The sequence below is a fragment of the Tasmannia lanceolata genome, unplaced genomic scaffold (genome assembly GCF_043159265.1).
Source record: "Tasmannia lanceolata isolate RefF3 unplaced genomic scaffold, GAP_Taslan_0.1 ptg000015l, whole genome shotgun sequence".
Classification (NCBI taxonomy): Eukaryota; Viridiplantae; Streptophyta; class Magnoliopsida; order Canellales; family Winteraceae; genus Tasmannia; species Tasmannia lanceolata.
Genome location: NW_027518692.1, coordinates 47,667,011 through 47,689,915, shown reverse-complemented (window position 1 = coordinate 47,689,915; position 22,905 = coordinate 47,667,011). Strand labels below are relative to the sequence as shown.

The 22,905-nt window shown below is 38.9% G+C and overlaps 2 protein-coding genes across 5 annotated transcripts; both read right to left on the bottom strand.

The window, feature by feature from the left end:
* Positions 1-400: 400 nt before the first annotated feature.
* On the bottom strand, positions 401-2,104 carry LOC143845737 (Exostosin family protein). Its single transcript, XM_077354147.1, has one exon. The coding sequence runs from the start codon at positions 1,928-1,930 to the stop codon at positions 566-568; it is 1,365 nt and encodes a 454-aa protein (XP_077210262.1). The 5' UTR covers positions 1,931-2,104; the 3' UTR covers positions 401-565.
* Positions 2,105-4,882: 2,778 nt separating this feature from the next.
* On the bottom strand, positions 4,883-21,902 carry LOC143891637 (Peptidase M50 family protein). 4 transcript variants are annotated; one of them, XM_077396176.1, is made up of 11 exons: positions 21,740-21,902; positions 19,227-19,292; positions 18,718-18,784; positions 17,289-17,389; positions 17,096-17,197; positions 12,064-12,211; positions 10,322-10,402; positions 9,576-10,040; positions 7,292-7,615; positions 6,110-6,272; positions 4,887-5,158 (listed from the first exon to the last, which is right to left on the bottom strand). In XM_077396176.1, the coding sequence occupies exons 1-11, from the start codon at positions 21,826-21,828 to the stop codon at positions 5,061-5,063; spliced, it is 1,704 nt and encodes a 567-aa protein (XP_077252291.1). In that variant the 5' UTR covers positions 21,829-21,902; the 3' UTR covers positions 4,887-5,060. The 4 variants fall into 4 exon arrangements, with proteins under 4 accessions (XP_077252292.1, XP_077252291.1, XP_077252290.1 ...); XM_077396175.1 differs by having other exon boundaries at positions 17,096-17,202; positions 17,291-17,389; XM_077396178.1 differs by having other exon boundaries at positions 4,887-5,172; positions 17,096-17,202; positions 17,291-17,389; positions 21,740-21,901.
* Positions 21,903-22,905: the final 1,003 nt, after the last annotated feature.

Below are 22,905 nucleotides of genomic sequence, written 5' to 3'. Positions count from 1 at the left end.
GTTTGGGCTAACTGAGGAAAATTTCATCACTAGTCTTAAACTAACAATTCTTAGTGCAAATAGGGAAACTAACCCTAAGCCTAACCTTATTGGTTGCTTAATGGAACACACGAAGAGGAATTGAGAAAGCAGGCATGTTCCTACAACGTAGGTAGTTAGCTTACGGAGGAACCCTTACCAGACACACAGCTTTATTAGCAATCAGCAGGAACCATGCCCTAGGAGGAAATGTACGTTACATTGCATTTACTCTCCCAACTAGAAAATGGAGCCCTCGAGCTATCGCCACTTAAATCCTTTATGACTCAACAGCCTCTCACGTGGGCCATCGCATTTAGCCATTTACAGTTTAAAGAGCAGTCATAAATACACTACAGGGGGTGGCCCAAGCAAGGAAAAGGAGCGAATATATCACTTACATTTATAAAATCACAATATTCAGGCTCCACCTTGGAAATTGGAATGCCAAAATTACAATAATACAATGGTGGGGTCACCCCCACAATCCCCCAAAAGACAACAAAACACTTCAAGATCCATTGACCCCAAGTGTTGCACACGAGTTTCACACGAGCTGAAATCTTTCTCGCATGTGCTTGGACAGCTGCTCAAGCGCAATGTCCACGGCATCTCGGAATCCCATTCCGGTCGCATTTGGGTGCGAATATGTTAGCCCCGGAATCAGATTAATGACTGTGTTCCGCATTCTCTCCACCTTGTAACTCGGAATCTTCACAAGCTGCTCCTCAATCCGACTCACCTTCTCCTCCGGTATATACACCGAGTACTCACTCGGATCGGATGGCAAATACCATTTGTACTGAGTATACGCCGTGTGGGGCGAAAAAAACACAGGGATACAGCCAGCGAGAACCGAGTCAAACACGGATCGGCGAGTGAACGAGTCACCCGGGGGTTGCATACAAAAAACGGACTGACTCATCACACTAAGAACCCGGTTCGGGTCATGGCACTCGCTGGCCCCACGCGCACACTTGAGCGGGTGGCACCGAGTTGACTCGGCACACTGCCTGAGAATCTCGTCCCTCGCTGCAGCCTTCTCTACCCCAGTCCTTGTGGCCCCCACAAATGTAAACAGGTGGGGCCGGTCAGAACGCCTCATCGTGTCCTGCCACGTCAGCATCTCATCCGACGTGGACGGATGGAAATAAGAAGCGTATGGGATTCCAAGCTGATTTGGCCCCTCCCAAGGATGCCTCTCCACCGTCAACACTGACATGTTCATAACACGTGGCAGCTTTAAAAGAATATTCGCCCCAAAGTCGGCCCCACTCTGGGACCTCATAAAGTCCCACGCTGTCCTCCCTAAGGCTAAAAAGTGGTCCCCACCCTGGTGTCTCTGCCACGCTGGCTGCTGACTCAGATAATCCTCCAGCTCAATCGCCAGCCTGTCACGCACTGACCAATCAGGTTCTCCGAACTTGCTCGATACGTGGAGCCCACCATAAAATGGCACGTAGAACAATGTCGCGTCGGATGGGTCCCACGTGCGGCACTCGTGCTGCTCCGCACGTGCGTGGAAAATCATCTCGGCGATGAATTGGTGAGTCGCGTACCAACTCGCCTTGCCAAGTGGCTGCCCCAGTCCACGATTTGCTACGTGCGGGCACATGTCAGTGTACATGCTCAGATTTTTGCACTCCCGAAGAAGGCCGGAGTTGAACTTTTCCGGCAATTCGTACATAAAAAACAACCCCGTTCCGTTGCATTTCCGGCGGATGTTGGTTGATTCTCCACCGTCCGATGGGACGAAAAGTTTTACGCTACCTGTGTTTGGAAACCAGTAAAAGAGGAGAAAGAACCAAAGGAAGAAGAAGAAAATGATATATAAAGGGTATTTTAAAGGGAATGAGAGGAGGGTGAAATGGGTTTCTTTTTCTTTGACGGAGATTTTGTGCTTGGCCGCCATTAGAGAAACTGAATGGAGCTTTCTAAGTAATTTGGAGGTATAAAAATGGGGTTTAGGGCAAAGGACAAAGAAGAGTTGAAAAAAGATCTCACTGGAAGACTTTCTGGAACTGTTGTTGCGCTAAATTCGGTGCAGAAAAATGAGTGGTTCTTCAAGTCTTCATCATACACACCCACTATTTCCTTTTTTATAATGAACATAGAACGAGAAAAAAAGGAATGACGTAAGAGTCTGATTCACCGTTAGATTAAGATCTAATGGTAATTAGAAAATAGAAATGATTAATTATCACGACAGCTGGAAAAATAAGGTTAAGATCGGACGGTAGAGATCGAGCTGATATAAGCGGAACAACTGGGCTTTGGTCACCTCTTCCAAGCTGAGAATCTTTCGGTAGGTGTAATTTAGTTTAGAAAATGGCAAGAAGACAAATTGTTCTATTGATTACTACCTTCAAAATTATTATTTTGGAAAAAATAAATATATACACCCCTCTAGTTTATGACACATTCAACTCTAATCAAAACATCAAAACGTGACAAGTACACCACCTGAAGTTTTTTTTAACATGACGGAGTAGACGGCGATGCGGAAATGACCAAAATGCCCTCGTCTCTCCCACTGAAAACTAGGGTTTTCAGACTTGAAAACTGAAAATTAGGATTTGATTCAAATCCTTGTTTATTTATCAACATAAACCCTTGATTTAGGAGTTTTATTTGTCTTCATTCACACCATTATCATGATTTGCATATAAACCCTAATATTTTAGGGCTTTTTTTTTTTCAATGTTTTTTCTTGAAATGTGGGTTTGATGTAGTCATGGGGTGGGGTTTCATTGTCTGTGGTGGAGGTGGTAAATGATGTAACCCTAATCCCTCTGCAAAAGAAAGGGTTTTTCTGTCCTCAAAATATTAATCATGGTTAGTTTCAGTCTTTCCGTCAGGTTAAAATGACGGATCGTTCACGGAGGGGTATACTTGTCACGTTTTGAAACCTCAGGGGGTGTACTTGTTACATTTTGAAAGTCATGTTAGAGTTGAATGTGTCGAAACTAGAGTGGGTGTAAATGTAATTTTTCCTATTATTTTTTAGTTTGAGATTTCGTGTATAGGTTATAAAAACTGAGAATGATACTGTAAAGGTCTTAGTCACCATATGGCGTCAACACGCACATGAACCTTCAACAGGGAATCAATCAACGGTCTTGATCGCACTAACCTAATAAATCAAAGCTGTTGATAGCTCCAAAGAGTCCGATCTCACACCGGAAACTGACCCACTTTTATCACCATACACGTGGTAATAATCCATGCAGTTCAAAAAGTCCTTGTCGGCTACGTTTTTGACAAATTTTCTCTTCTTTCAAAACATAAATATTCATAAGGGAGATGATAAATTCGCACCCCCTTTAAAGTGAATCGACGTCAAAAAGCATAAAAAAGAGTCAGACTTTAACTCTTTTTCGGCGTCAATTCACACTACTGGGGTGTGAATCATCCTAAAGGGGGTGCGAATTTATCATCACCCTAAGCATAAATGTAGGATGCAGAGGTCACCTGCCGACAATGGAAATTATTGTTTCCTTGCAAAGGTTTGGAAATATATCGATGGCCAAAAAAAATTCCTCCCGTTTGCTAAAAAAACAAAAAAGAAGAACACTCCTTTTCTTGGCGCAATCTAGACCGTACACGTGGCAAATCTGTACTAAAGTAGGTAGCATTTCACAATCTTCTATCATATGTGCAATAGACACAGAACAACCTGTGGGGCCTAACAAAAATTAGGCAAAGATGCAATCATCTGCAACGCCTCTTTATCATTTATTGGGTGGTTTGGCAGATTGTCTTTGATTTATTTATGGAAGCAAAAAAAAAGAGTGGTATAAGAAAGTGAGTTGAATAATGCACATATTAAAGGCTTAAAGTTATAGGGAAAAGAGCCTAGTTGCCGATAGTTTATCGAAAAAGGGAAATTATATGTTCGCCCCTTTTTTTACGTGGGCAGTCCCCTAAACAATACTCTTTTACCTCTAACTTTCATAATAGAATACTCATTCACACTACTCTTTTGTTCTTTTCAAAAAGAAAGGGAAATGATATATTAGCCACTACTCTAAGAGGTTAACAATTAATCACTACTTACAACTATTCTATGAGCTGAGTGCTAACTAAATCCAATGCTCGTCTCCTCTCAGTTGACTACTTAAACCACTACTTTATACACGGTAGATACATGATATTGCAAGTCCTATGTTTGGTTGCATGTATTTACCACGTATAGAGTAGTGGTGAAAATAGTCAACGGAGAGGAGGAAAGCATTGGACTTACCGTGAACTTACCTGTAGAATAGTGATAAGTAGTGTTTAGTTGTCAACCTTGTAGAGTAGTGGCAGGGAGAGTCATTAACAATAGAGAGAGATAGAGAGAGATCATTCCCAAGAAATCCAAGCAAAATTCCCCCTCGGTAAACAAAGAAGGGATTATTCTGATGTTGCACCCAAATGCCAAACAAAACCCCTAAGCCATCCTGATTTTTGTGCAACCAAAGGAAAATGATAAAAAAAAAAAAAGTCACATTTACGCTCCATTAAAAGACATTTATTGAGCCCCACTTACTGCCTCATTTGTGTGATCAGATCTGTTGATCCGAACGGTAACCATAAGGCTGGCCAAATGGCGACGAGATCAGCTTTTTCAGATGATCCAGGCCCTTGATCCAGCAAGCCTCATTCAATCCTCATCTAGGGTTCCACCAAGAAAAGATTAACAGTCCCATGGGATTTCCGATCGGAATGGGACAGAAACAATACATGATCAATGGTCTCGATATCACATACATACCTCCTATACCCCCTTGTAAGACCCAAAAAAGTGCCTTTTACCATTGACCGTAAAAGGAGGCTTTCTGTGGAGTCTTTCTCATAATTTAGCATGCCCTACATAATACCGTATGTTGACCCTCATCATAGATATTGCAAAAAATGGACAGAACAGTGCAAAAATATGACAAATGAAAACCTGTTAGGAATATTCTGTGCAAAAACATTTGGGTCCATGAACTGTTATTTGTAAGACCCACCAGATGAATGGTTCCAAAGAATAAATTTACTTTCTTCCACTAGGATTTTTACTTGAGGAACTGCGCAAAAACACAGTGTAAATGCTCATCATTCCAGGTTGTTACTTTGTAAGAGTGATGATGCGTTGGTAAGCCACAGGTCCGAACTACAATCAAAAAGCTGTCAAAAGCCAATTAAAATAGATAAGACAGGCTGAGTTTGTGCATTTATTAAAACATGATAGCACCAATATCAGTAGCCTAAATATATTTATTTGAATTGCCATAATCTAAAACCAATAGGGCCTCTCGATTTTGAGTCCAAAATTGATTATTTGACTCCAAAATAAACACAATTTTGAGTCCAATAATACTTTTTTGAAGTCAAAATTGATCTGCAAAATCCAAAACGAACAGGGCTTAAATTGTGCTGATGTTTCATTATCTGAACTTTTTTGTATACGGCTTGGAACCGAGGGCGGAAAATAAGCCATTTGTAACTTGTAAAAGGGTAGAGGATTCTAGAAGTGGAGACAAGTAAATTTTCAAAAGAGGATCAGATGTTCGTAAAGAACATATTTAGAATAATTTTTTTTAGAACATTCTAAAATGAGAACTATATAGGAAGGGTTCTAGAATGTTCCCGCTCATCATGTGTAGGAGAACCTCAGAAATTTGAAGCATTCTTAAAGTAACACGAGTTATCTTTATGAACTCTCAGTGTTATCTAGGTCTAAGTGTTGCATAGGGTGCGAAGTGCAAGTGCCACACGGTTTTAGCTAGGGGAATTACTAGGCCCGTGACATCATACTCCAATGATAACAGCATGCCTTTAACACGAGTATCTTATGACTTCCCCTTAAAATTGAATAACAACTTGGTATTTAAACTGACTGACTTTGTTTTCTTCATTTTTTTACCGCTTCCCCAACTGGGTTTGCTACTGTCATTAAAAGAGCAATATCTCATGGAAAAAATCCAATAAAAAATTATTGTGGATCATGGTCTAACTATGATGATACAACACCAATGATGACAAAGATGACACTATGAAAAATAAAATACTGATAAAATTAATTATGTTTATGGAACAGAATGACCAACACAGGGAAACTAACCATTTACAATCAAGGAGAGGAGGATCCTCGAAAAGGCGAGGAAGGATAGAAAGGATCCACTCAATAGGCACAATCTCAAGACCTGGCTCCTCCTCCTAGGACTCAGCCCAGGGATGTGGCAGAGACTCGTCTCCAAAATGGATTCACCATCCAGAAAAAATACCTGATAAAAATTCAAGATAAAAGCTCAGACAGTTGAACTGAACCAAAGGAGTTGTATTGATTTGTTTGGGCTGGAGTGTACATGCCAATCAAACCACACAAAAATATGTGCAATTTAAGTATTTAAATTGGCAAGCTAGATAAGTCAGCTGATTCATTTGAAAATGACACCTGCACTTCCTTAAATAATGGAAGTCATTTCTTCATTTTACAATTCTCTAGTTAGCTGTTACAACAGCCCAGAAAAAAGAACTAATGTGGAATAAAAAACGTGACGATAAAGAAGTATCCCTGTTTAAAAACTTCCAGATTCAATCATCGAATAATCTGATTCGACTCTTCGTTTACCGGTTGTCATGGGCCCTATTGCGGACTTTACTAAATAAGTGAGCCCATTATTAATTGAAGGCTTTTTGTTTTCATGGGATTACTCTAACCTACATGGCTTTCCCAATTCTCTCAAACTCCTCTCCCGTCTCTTGCTTCTTCTCTTCTTCTCCCTTACGGGCCCTAAGCCTAGTAGATTGAATTAAGACTTTACCTTGGTCAAGTCCTCGTCTGAGTCCAAGTTTTGCCGTACTAAGTCAATCAAAACCCCTTTGACTCACCTAACATAATGAAAATTTGAAGATGCCAGTCATTGACTCAGCCCTAGTCGACTCCTGTTTACCTTGGCAGAGTTCTCATCCAGTCCAAGTTTTGAAAGACTAGGGAGTGCCATTATCAAAGGAGGGCAGTTACCATTTCTCAAATGGAATAATATTTTCCAAATCAAGCCATGTACTCGTGTCCGAACCAATGATGCCACGCAATTTCAGATCATCTAATTTCATCTACGAAAAAGATAGGAAAAAGCACTCGCTGGGAGTAATAGCAACTTCGCAAGGCAGTTCAAACTTCGACTCAATTGACAAACAACACAGCTTGTATTGATATCTCATAACTGTGTTTTCATGTAACATATGAGTAATGCTAATTAGTTGTTAACTCTTCAACAAAAAATAATGTGATTGAACATACCGGAAGGCTGTTGAGAAGAGCCAGAGTTGCAGACACGTGGGATATGTAAGCTAAAATCTTCTCCAACATATTTGGAAACAATGGACCAAAACTGAATGCCCAACGAGGCCGATATGAGGTTAATTGAATAGAATGCACCACAGATAGCACATCTCCTACAAAAACAAAAGTCCCTCCACATTTGGTCAATCCAGAATTAGGGTTCTCGAAATCGTCCAACGAATTTTGTCCAAGCTGCAAGCACTCGGAAGAATAAGGTCTTGAGTATGCAATCTCGACCCATGTCAAACCCGGCATCTGAACAGGAGCTAAGCAGAATTCGTCCTGTCCAGGTTGATAAAAAGTTACTTAGCTTACATAGTAGATTGAAACAGCTTCAAGTTCCACCAGATCAAAACTAGAAAATAATAAACAAACACTTCTCTGAACTTTCTTAAGTGATAAATACATTAGTTTGGGAGATTCTTAAATGTTTCAATATGCCTCTGATGGGGATTTCCCCAAACTGCCTAAACAAGAATTTGTTCAAGGAACTAGCAAAAAGGCAAAAATGCTACCATTAAAAAACAAAAGGCAAAATGCTCTGAAGAATATGATGCTTTCGTAAAACAATGATAAGTTTGATTCTTCTTTCTGAAAACTATCGCGCTTGTGTAGAAAAAATATCGGTTTGGTTCTTCTTTCTGAAAAATGTGGCATAGTTTTGAAACAGCATAAGCACCATCAGAACTACGGGTACCTGAACCATTGAATATATCACTCTTCAATAACTGCCCTTGCTTTTCATGGGACACCACACTCCAACAGTTTTATGGAAGTTCTTATTTATTCCCAGCTATGATTTGTGGACACGGACATGACTGTCACGTGCCAAGACAGACACGGAGTGTCAGACACAGCAAACCCCCAAAATTTAGAAACGGGGACATGGCTAAAATAGAAGTATATATAATCATGATTTGTGGATACGGATTAGTGTGTCCGTTTCAACATGGATACGAATTGTCAAACTTGGCAACATCTAAAAATCTAGAAATGGTGACATGTACTTACATATATAATTATTGTTTACTATCATAATTTGTAACAATATAAAAATGGTATTCATTTAACAAACTAATAAATCTTAGAATTAATCAACTATAATCTGAAAGACTAAAACAAACATGAGATAATCAAATAATAACGTATTCATTAATTTAATATAGTTCTCTTACGTCTCCAATATGCAGCTAGAAAGGGCAACCAATATAATACAATGAATATAGTATTGGGACAAGAGTTTGTTCAGAGGAGGGGATATAACATCAAATATTAGTTAAAGAAGAACCAATAGAAGAGTTTATAATAAAAGAATTAATAATAAAAGAGGTAAACACAATATTCAATAATAAAACAATATGCCACACTTGACACGGTACAAAAACATGTCCACATGCCCACATAGAGTCTAACACTTCTACCAATACATTCAGAAGTGTCCAAAGGAGTGTTGACAAGGGTGGACACGCGTGTCGTGTCAAACACAGCAGGACACGTGTCAGCAATAAACTCAAAGTATCGGCTAAATCATAGATTCCCAAACATTTTTTAAATTCCACAAAGCAATTTTACTTTAGAAGCCCAGCATATACACTGATAGATGGTGTTATGCAGGGCTGCAAATGAGCCGAGCCGAGCCGAGCTTTGGGGTGTTCGGGCTCGGCTCGTTTAGTTTTCGAAAAAGCTCGGCTCGGCTCGTGAAATATCCGAGAAAGCTCGGCTCGGCTCATTAAGTGGAATGAACCAAGCTTAAGCTCGGCTTGGCTCGGCTCAAGAATGATAAAAACATACATATGTGGGATTTGAACCCAAGCCCCCTCTAAATCCAGTGACTTAATCACTCGGCCAAACCTTCATTTGTAATAAACAACCCACATTCTTTTATTTTATATATAAAAAACAAACATAATCCAAGCTTTAAAGCTCGGCTCGGCTCAGGTCGTTTATGAACCGAGCCTAAAAGGCTCACGAGCTTTTCCGAGCCGAACTATACAAAGCTCAAGTTCGGCTCGTTTATTTTGGCGAGCCTAATTTTTGGGCTCGGGTTCTGCTCGTTTAGTAAACGAACGAGCCCGAGCCGAGCTTTTAACGAGCCGAACCCAAACATGTTCGCGAACCGGCTCGGTTCATTTGCAGCCCTAGTGTTATGAATGTTCCCCTTGGTGCCATTCAAAAAAATGAAGAACAAGAAAATAGAATGGTCCACTTGGTATTGCATCAATTTAAAGAATGAAATCTCTACCTGTGAACATGGGCAGCTGCTGTGGTTGGTTCTAGTTGTTTGCCATCCACTGCCGCATTTTTGAAGCTTGACAACATCCTTTGCGTGCAAGCAGTGTGTGCTGCTTGTTATGTTCTGTTGACTAAAATTGTTGCTATTGTTCTCTAAAGAACTCGACTTAAAGCAGGGGCCGCTTTTGAAAGCCGTCAGCTCATCTGGACAGGCAAATGGTTCAAGTACTGGTTGAACCTTCATGCTCTCTTCTACCCAGGAACTAGGGATACAATACCCCTTTTCACCACTGACTGCCGAAAGACCTTGTGAATCTTTAGGGTTACCAGATTCTTTTAGTGTATGGCCATCCATCAGAACCATCTTTCTGGTCCATTCTTGAGGATCATGGATTGGTGAGCCATCCAATGACAAAATTATATCCCCGTGTGACAAATACCCAGACAAGGTTGATGTTGGAGCCACACTCAAAACCTGTCCAAGCATAGCAATAGAATGAAGAAAGTGAGAGGATAAATCCTTTCGAGTCAGAATGAGGAATCGAACATGAATAAATCTACAACATTTACTTAAATGCGTGGTTTTAAATTTCAGCCGAATTTCAGATTTCGGCCGGGACCGAATTTAAAACCAAAACTGAAATTTAAAAATCCTGGCCGATATTATAAGATTTACACTGAAATTTCCACCGAAACTGAAATTTTTAAATGTATACAAATAAATCTACAAGATTACTCAAGTCTATAAGGAAGTACCATGGGGTTTTCACTGTGCACATAAAGAGGATACAAGATTAAAGGCAGGAGGAACAGTGCTAATCCACACACTGCACAGCACTAAAGAGATATAGTAACTAATCAGTTCCCAATCCAGAAACATCCAGCATTAAACACATGAGCCATGTAAGCACGTTTTGCCAAAATGGTTAGTCAACATGGACAGGTTCCTTCTCTAGTTTTTCAAAAGGTGTTATAATGGCCATAACAGAATAGGCCAGTTATAGCACAAAGCAACTTTTTTATTTTTATATTAGCTCTTAAAATTTGGCATTACAACCATTAAAATAAATTTGTGTAGTAACAATGAAAAACACCATTCAAAAAAAGAAACATATGTAAAAGTTGGAAAAATAATTGTATAAAACTCCCGAGAAAAAAGAAAAAAATAGCTAAAAATATTTTACTTTTCTCACATTTATACTACAAAATGGAAGAACGTATTTTTTGAATTCTTTCACATTTTATCATGCATATCCTCATCATCAACCTTGAGGGTATTTACACGTTAGTACGCAAGCGCAAATCAAAATATGTAATTCTATTACTTAAAATACGAGGAGTGGTCCAACACCATCTTGGCAGTCTCATCATCAACCTAGACCATCCAACTAGTGTGGGCCGTGTGGCCATTGAATGTCGACCACGGAACATTCATAAGATCCTAGTTGAACAATTATGACTGTGCAGTCAGAATGCCATTTGGGCAAGGTCAATTCAAGGTGGGACCAACAATGTGAACATGTCAGATCAATCAACACATGACCCAAACAATGATCATCTTGGCAATACATAGATATGTATAACAAGATTTTTAATTCAGTAAATTTGGTATGTATCAGTAACACTAAAACCGGACATTATAATGGCCATAGCAAGCTAAATTCAGAGATTCAACTCAACTCAACTCAACTAAGCCTTTGTCCCAAACTAGTTGAACTGAAAGTAAAAATAGTTCACAAAAATTCAGAGATTCTCAACTCAACTCAACAAAGCCTTTTTCCCAAACTAGTTGGGGTCGGCTAAATGAATCATTTAGAAAAATTTCATGAAGAAGGTGAAAGGAATCTACCCGACTCTAATCCTAGCTCTAGTTGGGTTCGTCTACGTGGATCATTTTCTTCCATTCTATCCTATCCAAGGTTATGTTCTCTGTTATGTTCCTAGCTATCAAGTCTTTCCTCACTGTTTCTACCCAAGTTGTTTTCGGTCTGCCCCTACCTCTTTTTACTCCATCAACTTGGCACGAGTTTCTCACTGGAGCATCCAAAGGCCTACGTTGGATGTCCAAACCATCTTAAGCGGTGCTCTCTCATCTTCTCCTCAATTGGTGCCACCCCACCTTTTTACGAATGTCTTCATTTTTAATTCTATCTAATCTTGTGTGGCCGCACATCCATCTAAGCATTCGCATCTCCGCTACACTCATCATATGCACATGCTGCTTCTTGGTGGCCCAACATTCTGAGCCGTATAGCATGGCTGGCCTCACAGCTGTCTTATAGAACTTTCCCTTCAACTTGCTAGGGATTGCAACACAAATGTCCAGATATCAAAAGGAGTCTGTATGAACTGAAAGTAAAAATAGTTCACAACAGAATCTGATAATAAACATATACAATTTCTGACTAAGGCTTGCGAAAGAAACTATTTTTAGTATTTTAATACAGCTTGCGCATCTTATGGAATCTTGTATTGAACAAAAAGGAGGTATAACTCACCACTGCGTTGTGCCAAATGCCGGCACAATATATGCGAAGGACAGTAAATTGGGGTAAACTTTGCAGTAGTTCATAGTTGAATGCAACCAAAGCCCCCGGAAACAGGATTGCTAGAAATATGGCAATATATTCAATGTGTATCCCCTCACTGTTTTTTGTTGCCGCGGTGCCTACAGTACCAGCAATGAGAATCCAACTTTGAACTGCTCAAAATCAAAATTTGAATATACTGCAGTTTGTTTTTCACTATCATTTGGTGATGATACTCGTACCCATTGTTTTAAATTTTGGCCAAAGGCTTCGGCCGAAATCCTAAACTTCGGTTGCGAAATCATTTAATTTCGGATTTCGGTTTGAATTTCGGCCGAAATTTAGTCATTTTGACCGAAATTGTAAAAATTAAAATTTCGGCTGAAATGACCGAAATTATAATAAAAAATAAAAAAAAGGGTTTCTGTAGGGACTGAAGCCAAAACCAAAATTTAAATGCGTGCTCATATCAGTTACGACTTACGAAAACATCACACTCCGCAACTAAGATCAGGAAAATAGTCACTCTGAGTTCCAACATTTCATAATTATTACACCAATAAAAGGTTTACATGTGCAGTTTTGAGCAATAAAATATGAAATAGAATAAGCCTCCCTTTTGAGAAGACTTTTTTCAATATCATTCCAACCTAGAAAGTGGGACAACTTTCTTGGCGTTCTAACAAAAAAGCATAACAATTAACAGAATAAATAATTAGGGAAGTTTAGTTTTCACGTATAGAGGATTAAAAGCATTAAGAGAAATAATGCGACATTAAGTTACAAGTTAAATTAGGTAACATAATGAAATCCCACATTCCCGCTAACTAATACTGGATATCGTTTTAGAAGATCAGATACACAACCTGAAATTGGACCCTACATAGATGGTTACATCCTTTCTTCCTTTCTTGACAAATCTCTTCCTTTCAGTCACACAAATTAATAAAGATAACACAGCATTTGATATATTAAACAAAACAAAGGGAAACATTTTTTTCATCGTTTATCACTGTATATTATGCGTGGAGACAGGTGAGTCAGTAGACCGTATCGTTATTCATTGCAGGATCGCGAAGGAGCTGTGGAGAAGTATTCTTCGGAGGTTTGGGGTGGCTTGGTTTTTCCCTCACTCATGATTGATCTTCTAGATAGTTGGTCCTATGCCCTTTGGCCTAGTAAAGGGAGGATCCTTTGGAGAGTAGCCCTTCTTGCTACTATTTGGAGTTTTGGGAAGGAGAGGACTGCGCGGACTTTTAAAAATGCAGCAAAAGGATCATTTTTTATCTATATGAAAACCATCCCCGTTATCACTTTTCTTGGGTAACAATCTTACCTTGTTTCAAGTTTTCCTCCAGCCCCGTTATCAGTTTCCTTGGGTAAGAATCTTACCTTGTTTCAAATTATCCTCCAGCATAGACCTAAGGCGGTGTTAAAGAGAGATTTGTACAAGCAAGGAAAGAGCTGAGACGATTGTTCCTAGATGGACCCCTCTAGATCCAAGATGGGTGAAGCTTCACTTTGATGGACCATGTAATGGCAATCCTGGCCCAAGTGGAGTTGGAGGAATCCTTAGAGATGAGGCTGGTGCCATCTGGGTTAAGGACTCCAATGAGGTGGAAGTGAGAGCAATGTTTCAGGGCATTGGTAGACTTGTTGTGGAGGGAGATTCCCTCAATGTTATCAATTATATGGATAGAAGTCGCCCTTTCCATGGAGGTTAGCGGATATTGTTGAGGAGATTCAAGATAAGTGGGGGGCTTCTAGTTCGGTTTTAGCATGTTAGGAGATCGGCTAACAGTGAGGCGAGTTGCCTCACCCGCTCAAGAGTGGACATGCTTAGATTGGAGTTATTAGACTCGCTTATCCCATGAGTTCCATGTGTTGAGTTGTTCTGTACAATGTTTAAAATTGCAGATGTGACGCAGAACGCGGGATAGAAAAAAGCTTGTTGACTCGGCGCGGATGCGGTGAAGAACGCGGTTGATAAGGTCATAACTCGGGAGAGTCAAAAGAGTTTTTATTGACTCCGTAGGGCAAAACACGGAATGCAGATAGGGTGCAACGCGGAACGCAGCCAAGGTAAAAGGAAGTCAACTCGGGCTAGTTCTGAGTTGAGTCAACGAGTTTTAAAACACTGGTTCTATATTGTTGCCTTTTTACCTATGATTTGGCCGACACTTCGAATTTATTGCCGACACACGTGTCGTGTCTGACACGACACCAATGTCCACACGTGTCGACACTCCTTTAGACACTTTTAGATATACTGCTAGAAGTGTTGGCGATTTTATATGTATGTATGTGTATGAAAGTGACACTATTTCTAGTTTTTTAGGGGTTTCCTCGTATCCGTGTCGAAACTTGGTCGAAACTCGGCACACGAATCCATGTCCACAAATCATGAGTATATGTACTTTCTATTTAGCCGTGTCCCCGTTTCTAAATTTTGGGAGTTTGCCATGTCCGACAACCCGTGTCCGTGTCGAGACGCGACACTCGTGTCCGTGCCCACAAATCATAGCTTTTTACTTATTTTATTGCACCGACCATCTCGGTCGCAGCTTTTTTCTCTTTAATTAAAACATTGTACAAAAATACGTTGAGGCCCGGATGAAAAGGCATCGGTGTGGCATTGATCAACACAAGGTTGCTGAGGGCAAAGCATGTTAAATCTCTCTGAGCAAATTTGGTTATAGTTTATTGATAAGACCATATAACCATATAATTACATTTCAATACAGGTTGCTGAATGTAAATTCCCTTCTTGAGCTGCTAGATAGCAGGGCTGTTAAGTTGTTGATGTGCATATAGAGCATGCTCTCTAAGAAAATGCCTAACTAATTCTAGTTGTTTCCAAGCACATAAAAAATTATGATCTGGCATGTGGCATCCGCTTGTAAATTGTCAAATTGAGCTAATGGTGTGTGTCAGGGGCATGCATAGGGTTTTGAGAAATGGAGTACATGCCCATTCCCAAATGTTAGAAAGATTATTTCAGCTCCCAGATAATAAAAGCATGTTCTCAGTTGGAAGGCTTGCTACTTGGTGACTTGTGATTGGCTTGACCTAAGTAGCTGTTGAGGAAAGCTCCGTAAACGAGGAGAATAAAGGACATCTGGTTCAACTGGTTAGGCGGTCTCTCTCTCTCTCTCTCTCTCTCTCTCTCTCTCTCTCTCTATGCCCATCTAGTGCCTGAGTTACAAATATCATTCCAAGTATTCAACCAAACCAACCCATGCTCTCTAAAGCAATTTACCAGCTCCTCATTTTCAGCAATCTAATGACACACTATTTAGGCAGAGATATGCAACCCAAAACCCATCATCATTTCACAAATAATATATTAAATTGTTATTTGTTTTTGTATCTAGATGTTTGATGAATGGATTTGGTGCCCAGCATGTTTTTCTTTTTCTTGGTGAGAGGTCTATTGTTTCTCAGCATCAGTCAATCCTCATTCACGTTACTCAATATCACATACACAAACAAAACAGCATGAAAGACAATAGAAAAAATCACTAATTAAAAACCTAATAAAATCAAGAAACAATCTGCGAGATGTCCCAACTTAATTTTTTGTGTTTTTTTTTTAATTTAAATTAATTTTTAGAGTTAGTAACTTTTTTTGGCCTTTAGAGATGATTTCTGTGTTTTATGAAAGAAAAGTCACAGTTTTTTGGAACAGAAAGTGGGTTTGCCCTTAATTGTAAGAGCTCTGTTAAATGTTCCTCCGTATGCAGTCATCTCTCAAAACTCTTCCTTTTGTTAAACAGACAAAGTAAGAGGTAAAACAATCATTCAAAAAAAAGCAAGAGGTAAAACATCCCATTTTCTACATATGTAGCATAAATTGGTTAGCATAGCCTATACGGGTCATTCAATGGACTGTTCCAACTTCCAACTATCAGCACTTCATAAGCAAAAGATACAAGGGTCTGAATGCATGTGGATTATACTACTATAGTGATCATATCTTCCACCAATACCCCCTTTTCTACTAAGCGGTTAATGGCATTTATTTTTCTAATATTCTTCTAGCGTTAGCCATCCAATGAAAAAACTTTGAGCCCTTGTCCCCTTCTTTAAGTCATATAGCCCTTGATTTTTGTCGTTTGCTAATTTCTTCACTCATAAGAATCTCTTCATATCCCCCCATTAAGTTGATTCTCTCCTTTTCTTCTTCCCTGAAATATGTTTCCTGCTCCTCTCTATTTATTTCTTCAATTTTGTGAAGGATTTCTTCATTTCTATATTTATTTGCCTCATCGGAGGACATCTTCCATTTCTTGATTTTTAGTTCCAATGCTTTCAAAAAATAAATCCCCAGATGAATGTAATGTCTGAATTGTATTGGACGATATGACAAAATCATGAGAAAGTTTTTATGACGTATCCAAAAATCCTTTTGTAAACGCATATATTATGCTACCGTAAGTATCTGTTTTTTACTGTAGTAGCCTGACTATAAAGAAAGCATGAAGTAATATAAGCATAGAAGAAATGCCTGTGCTTATCTCAAATAAGATAATACCCACACAACAGGGGAATCAGAACACGTATACTAGAATAGCGAATGACCAACGGTCAAACTTCAATCCGACCAACAAATTGGTTAATTTCAAACTACCACAGACCAGAAGTAAGATATTTTTTTCTTCTTCTGTCAAGGCAGTGGGATGTGCAAGTGCAACAGCAGATTATTGTTGGGAGTTGGGACCATGGTTTTAAATTTTGGCCGACATATCGGTTGGGACCGACACCGAAATCACATAAATCCGAAATTTCAGTCAAAATCCAAAATTTTGGCCGAAATTTCGGGAAAATATAATTTTTAACTTTTTTCTGAAATTTACTTTTTTCCACAATTTTGGTAATTTTGGCACAATAATGAAATTTATTTTTTACAGAATTTCGGCCGAGATTTCGGCTATGTCCGAAACTGAAACCGAAGTTTTAAACATTGGTTGCGACTGAAAATAGCAGGAACTAGGAAACCGACCTTGCAGCAGCAACAGCATGCCCAAATTCATGAATAGCTATAGATACCAAGGTTGAGATGATCATGTATCCAATATCTATGATTGATATCCTCAAACCAGGAGGAACCTACATGGAAAATACTAAATACATGAGAATGCACCAAAGATCAGCATAATCCAAATGCGGTAAAATCACAAAGATTAGCGACACCAACCATAGGAAAGAGACCAAACAACATGCCCGTTGGAAAATTCCAATTCACAATAGTCCCATTGTACAGACGTAAAGCTCCAGCCGCTTCCCAGAGCAATATCTGACAACCATAAGAACAACCAACCAACAGATTAAGTACCAGAAACATAAGTCACAAATATCAATCTTGGGAATTTCTTGGAAAGGGAAAATCCTGGGACATATTAATTTTTTTATTTTTTCGGGTTTATATCGAGAAAAAACAGTAAAAATAAAATTATTTAAAGGGAAAGTTGAGCGTACTCGGTCGAGTAGATAAGCTTATCTACTCGGTCGGGTTAAAAACAATGGGGGCCCACATTTTTTGGGTGATCCAAACCATTCATTTGAAAGGCCCTTACCTAGATAGGATGTCCACAAGAAATTAGCCTCATAGGATCATCCTAACCCATCCAACAGTGGAGGGAAAAATGGGCAGATTTGTGGACAAACTGTGTTTGTCCATTTTTCCCCATTTTCCCCTCCACATTTGGATGGGTTAGGATGATCCTATGGGGCTGATTTTTTGTGAACACCCTATTTAAGTAAGGGCCTTTCAAATGAATGGTTTGGATCACCCAAAAAATGTGGGACCCCACTGTTTTTAACTCGACCGAGTACGCTCACCTTTCCCTTATTTAAAATATATATAAATATATAAAACTTAAGAAAAAACATAAAATAAAAACATAGTAAAAATATCATGATAATATAGTGATATTATCGCGATATTTTATGATAAAAATGAAATCGCTACATTTTTTAAATCTCAGGATTATTTCGGGATTTTGTCGTTTTATCAAAATATCGAGATAAAAATGCGATATTTTGAAAATATCGGACATATCTATGACATAGCCAGAAACATGCTCAGTTCAGTTTACCAACTAAAACAACGCTTGTAGGAAAAAATCATTAGAGAATAAAATGGGTTACATTAAGATAGGTAAAAGCAAAGCAGCAAAAGAGGCTCACCCAGGACAAAACATCGATACAGAACGGGCAGCAAAGGTCAATTATAACCAGGAAGTAGACTATTCATGAAAGAAGCAACTCAAGAACACTCCACAGCAAAAGTAAAAAGGCAAGGGGAAAAAACTGTTTATTGAATTATTTGAGTGAAATGTGTGTAATAGCATGCATAAAAAACCATCAATCTGTGCTCTCTGAGATTCAAATTCAATTCCCTGTCTACTGTAAAATAGCTGCAAGATAATGCCACCAGGAAGCCCCGGAAATGAATAGAATGACATTGATATCTTCCTCAACATAACTTATAGGATACTTAAAAGGAACAGTGATTTTTATAAGGAACAAAAAATTTTGCTACTGTTTCTAGAAATGAAGGGGAAAGAAGAATATGTTTTCATCCAAATGCATATAAAAATGAGAAAGAATATATATTGTTACCAGAGTAGCTCCAATTAATGCCATAAAGCTGAATCCAACCCCCAGTGCAAACCAAAGTCGTAAAAATCTGTAAGCAATAAAAGATTCTCCAATTTTCAGTAATATTAATAAGACCGTGCCTTGTCAATCCAAAAAATGAAACTACATAAGATGAAGAATATGATGAAAGTAGATTGCTAAAGCTCCATCAATGCAGGTAAAAGTTTGATAGCGTTCCAACTTATACAGTTAGCCAGCGCATGCCCTTCTGTATTCACTAGCCTAGGCACACCAGAGCATAGTTGCTAGTACAGGAAGCGAGGGCTCTCCAAAATTGGGAAGCACGCTTCCAACAAATCAGAAACGTGCTTCCCCTGCTTTGGAAAGTGTCGTGTTTCCCGCTTTCAAAACGTGATTCCCCCGTAAGCGCACTTTCCGCCTACGGGGGGTGTTTTCGGTAACCTTGCACCGGAGACTGACAAGAGTTCCAGAAGTACAAGAATAATTATATTCATAAAGATGTAAGATACCTTGCATGTTTACGTCCTATAGAAAACAGAAGATCATTGAAGGCAGAGATCTTAAAATCACAATACCTGAAAATTGAAAGAGAATATTGTCAGGAAATAAAACCCTGCACCTAAAACAGTGATTTGCATAACCAAAATTTCACTGACTTATGTTAAAACAATTGATCACTTAAAGCCATGAAAAAATAGAATTCTAGCTAAATGATGCAGTACGATCTCGAGATCCTGCCTTTCGCGAGCATGTCCCTGCTGTTTGTCAGGTGGGTTGACAATTTCCATGCATGGAGCAACCTAAGATTATCAAAACAAATAAAAGGAAGATGAAGACAGGTTCTGTTTGTGAATCCGGTCCAGATTATGTTGGGAAGAAAACTGAATTTAAGAGTCAGTCAAGGCCTTGTTTAGAAAGGCCATTGTGTCTAGGACTCTTATTTAGCATTTCCTCTATGTTTTACCAAGTCGTTTATTTTCCTTATGTTTATAAGGTCCAGAATCTTGCACTCTTGGAAATGTAGACGAAGACTCATAGGAGCCTATAAAAGGGGCATTGAAGCCCTAAAAGTCGCAGTTATTACTGGAGATTGATAGGTAAAATCAAATTACAGGCTCGTGAGTTTTGGAAAGAAATATTCTTTTCTTTCTTTTGGTCGGCTGGCACTAGCCAGCTTCAGATCAAAATCAGGAGCGATCTCACCTTCAAGTTTACCTGTGATCTTAAAGTTGCTGAATTTTTGTTAGTGTTATGTCAATACTCAAGAGCTAACCATCAATTCTTGAAATAGATTTCATTCTGGGTTGCATCATTTAGTTACCTAGTAAAACAAATATAATTAAAACCATGGTTTTAAATTTCGACCGAAATCCAAAACAGACAAGGAAACTACACAAAACCGAAATGGTCATTCATTTCGGCCGAAATTTCGGAATTTCGGTCGAAATTTCGGTTTTTCCGAAATTTGAGTCATTTGACACAAAAAATCTGTTTTTTTTAATATTAATTTAATATTTCACCGAAATTTTGGCCGAAATTTAATAGTGAATAAATTAATTTTTTTTTGTACCAAATTTCGACCAAAATTTCGAGGTGTACCGAAACCGAAATTTTAAACCTTGATTAAAACACGCAAATTCCTACACCATTTGTTTGCAACCATTCAAATGAATCAGAGCCTACTCATAACATCACCATGAAAAGAGTTTTGTACTCACGGCATAAATCATAGACCACTTTTAGCAGCAATTATGTGTGCTATACTTTATTTGTCCAACAAGTCATACCGATGCAATCTAAGTTGGCCAACACAACACTTGATAGAGTATGTCTATTCCTACTCGCCAAGGTTTTAAATTTCGGTTTTGGCTTCGGCCATCATCGAAATAGAAATATTTCGGTTTCATTGGAAATTTCAGTTGAAATCTTGTACAATACAGAGAAAATATTTCAGTTTCCCTTAAATTTAGGTGGAAATCTCTTAAATTTTGGTAGAAATCTTGTAAATAGGTTGTACCCCTCGTGAAAATGTAATTTCGGCAAAATTATGTAAGGCCACGTTTGGATAGGATTTAGTTGATATTTTGAACTGGATCAGATCCTCAGATTTCCAAATCAGCTACAACGGTGCAAAAAATTCCAATTTTCAAATATGTTCTGCAAGACATTATTTGGAAATCAATATTTGTGGCAACTTCCTTCACCGTCGCTGCTCCTCAACGTTGCTTCGGCAGCAGCAGGACATCCCTCCATCTCTCTCTCTCTCTCTCTCTCTCTCTCTCTCTCTCTCTCTCTCTCTCTCTCTCTCTCTCTCTCTCTCTCTCTCTCTCTCTCTCTCAAAACATGATCATGAAGATGATTGATGTATTTTGTACCCAATACTCAAATCCAAATCAAAATACGAATGCATGAAGTATCCAAACGGGCCCTAAATTTCCAATTCAATGTGGATTTCAATTCGGTTCTGGCCGAACCCGACATAATTAAGCCAAAACATGTGCCGAAATTTTAAACCATCATTGATAACCCAACAAAAATTGATTTCCATGAAGATAAAGAAACAGCATGAAAAGATGAGCAGAGCCTTGAGCACTCTTCCATTTCATCCATTCTAAACAGTACACCAATAGTTGATACAAGTTTAAAAGGGAACCTTTGTAAAAGAGAGGATGCCATGAAAAGCAATGAAATGAAACTATATAGAACACCCACTTATGACTTCAACAATCTCTTGAGGAACAAAAACTAACTAATAATATCAAAGCAAGTGTGTTATTTATGACTCCGAAGATCAATCGGGGGTCTCGCTCAACGTGATTTGGTGGGTAAAATAAACCACCCACCCACATATCCCTCGCCTCAATCTCTCCCTCTTTGGTGGACAAAATTTTCAGGTAAAACTTTCTAGGAAATAACTTTTACCTAAAAAAGGCATGATCGAACCTGGAAAATATCTTTTTTACAATGAGAAAAATAAAACAGAAAGAGTTGTTTTTCATGGAGAGAGAGATAAAGACTGTACCAGCAGGAGAGGGTGTGGAAGAGATGTCTGGTGCGAAGAGGTAGAAGGGTTTGTGGCCTTCCAGTCCGTCGCGCTCGATGTCCAGCCATAGCTCTAGGGTTTTTCCCCCTTCTCCCTCCAACACGCTTCTTTATTGACGAGTTTTCATGTGACTCGCGTCTCGCACCATGCACTGTACCACTTTCGATTAGGATTGCGACTCGGGTCGGGCGGGTTGGGTCGTGTACTCGTGTCTGACTTTTAAGGAGGAAACCCCAGACTACACAAGATAGTTTCTCGGTTCGGGTCGGGTTTTTTACTTTTCAGCGTAGGATAGTGGCTAATTTCTTGTAAAAAACAACAATTTTTCACACGAAAATATTTCTAAAATTATGTTATCAACTGTATAAATTTAAGAAGGAATTTGTTTTCACACACCACGTGCATAATCACCTGGAAACACAATTATATCAATTTATTGGAAAATAAATTGTCAAGTTATTCAACGGATATTTAAGATTGGTTCAACCCCGACCCTACCTAAGATTGGTTCCGGTTTTTCAGCCTATAACCCAACCCGACCTAAGAACCGTGATTTCTATATCCACTCCATGTTATTTTTAGGTCGTTTTTTACCCAACCAAAGTTGCAACCCTGCATGCAAGGCATCTTCTGGCAATTTTCACTTTTCTTCAACTTTACAGTTCATTGCCAATGTAAGCATCGAAATCCCTATAAACTATCAGACAAAAAAAAAGTGTAATAATTGTTCATCCGTGGCATTACATATCTTTCCATATGAATTAACTGGAAAAAGAAGAAATTTCATAGGTAATCCTCTCTCTCTCTCTCTCTCTCTCTCTCTCTCTCTCTCTCTCTCTCTCTCTGCCGGTTAACTTTGCATCCAAACAAGGTTTTAACATCCTGCCCCCCTCCATGGACTTTACTTGCCTAAAATATAGTTAACCATTTGTTGATGCCAAAATCTGGTTCCAAGATCAATGGGTGGCAGAGCTCCAACTTGCGGTTATTCTGAGCTCGCAAAAAACATGTTAGGGGTCCCGGAACTGCGACTCCGGAAAATCATTCCGATGCTCGAGTCATAAATCGGCACACAGGAAAGAAAACCATGCAACAGGGGAACGTGGAAGCAAAGCAATTGCTCGAGTATTGGTGAAGATGGAAAT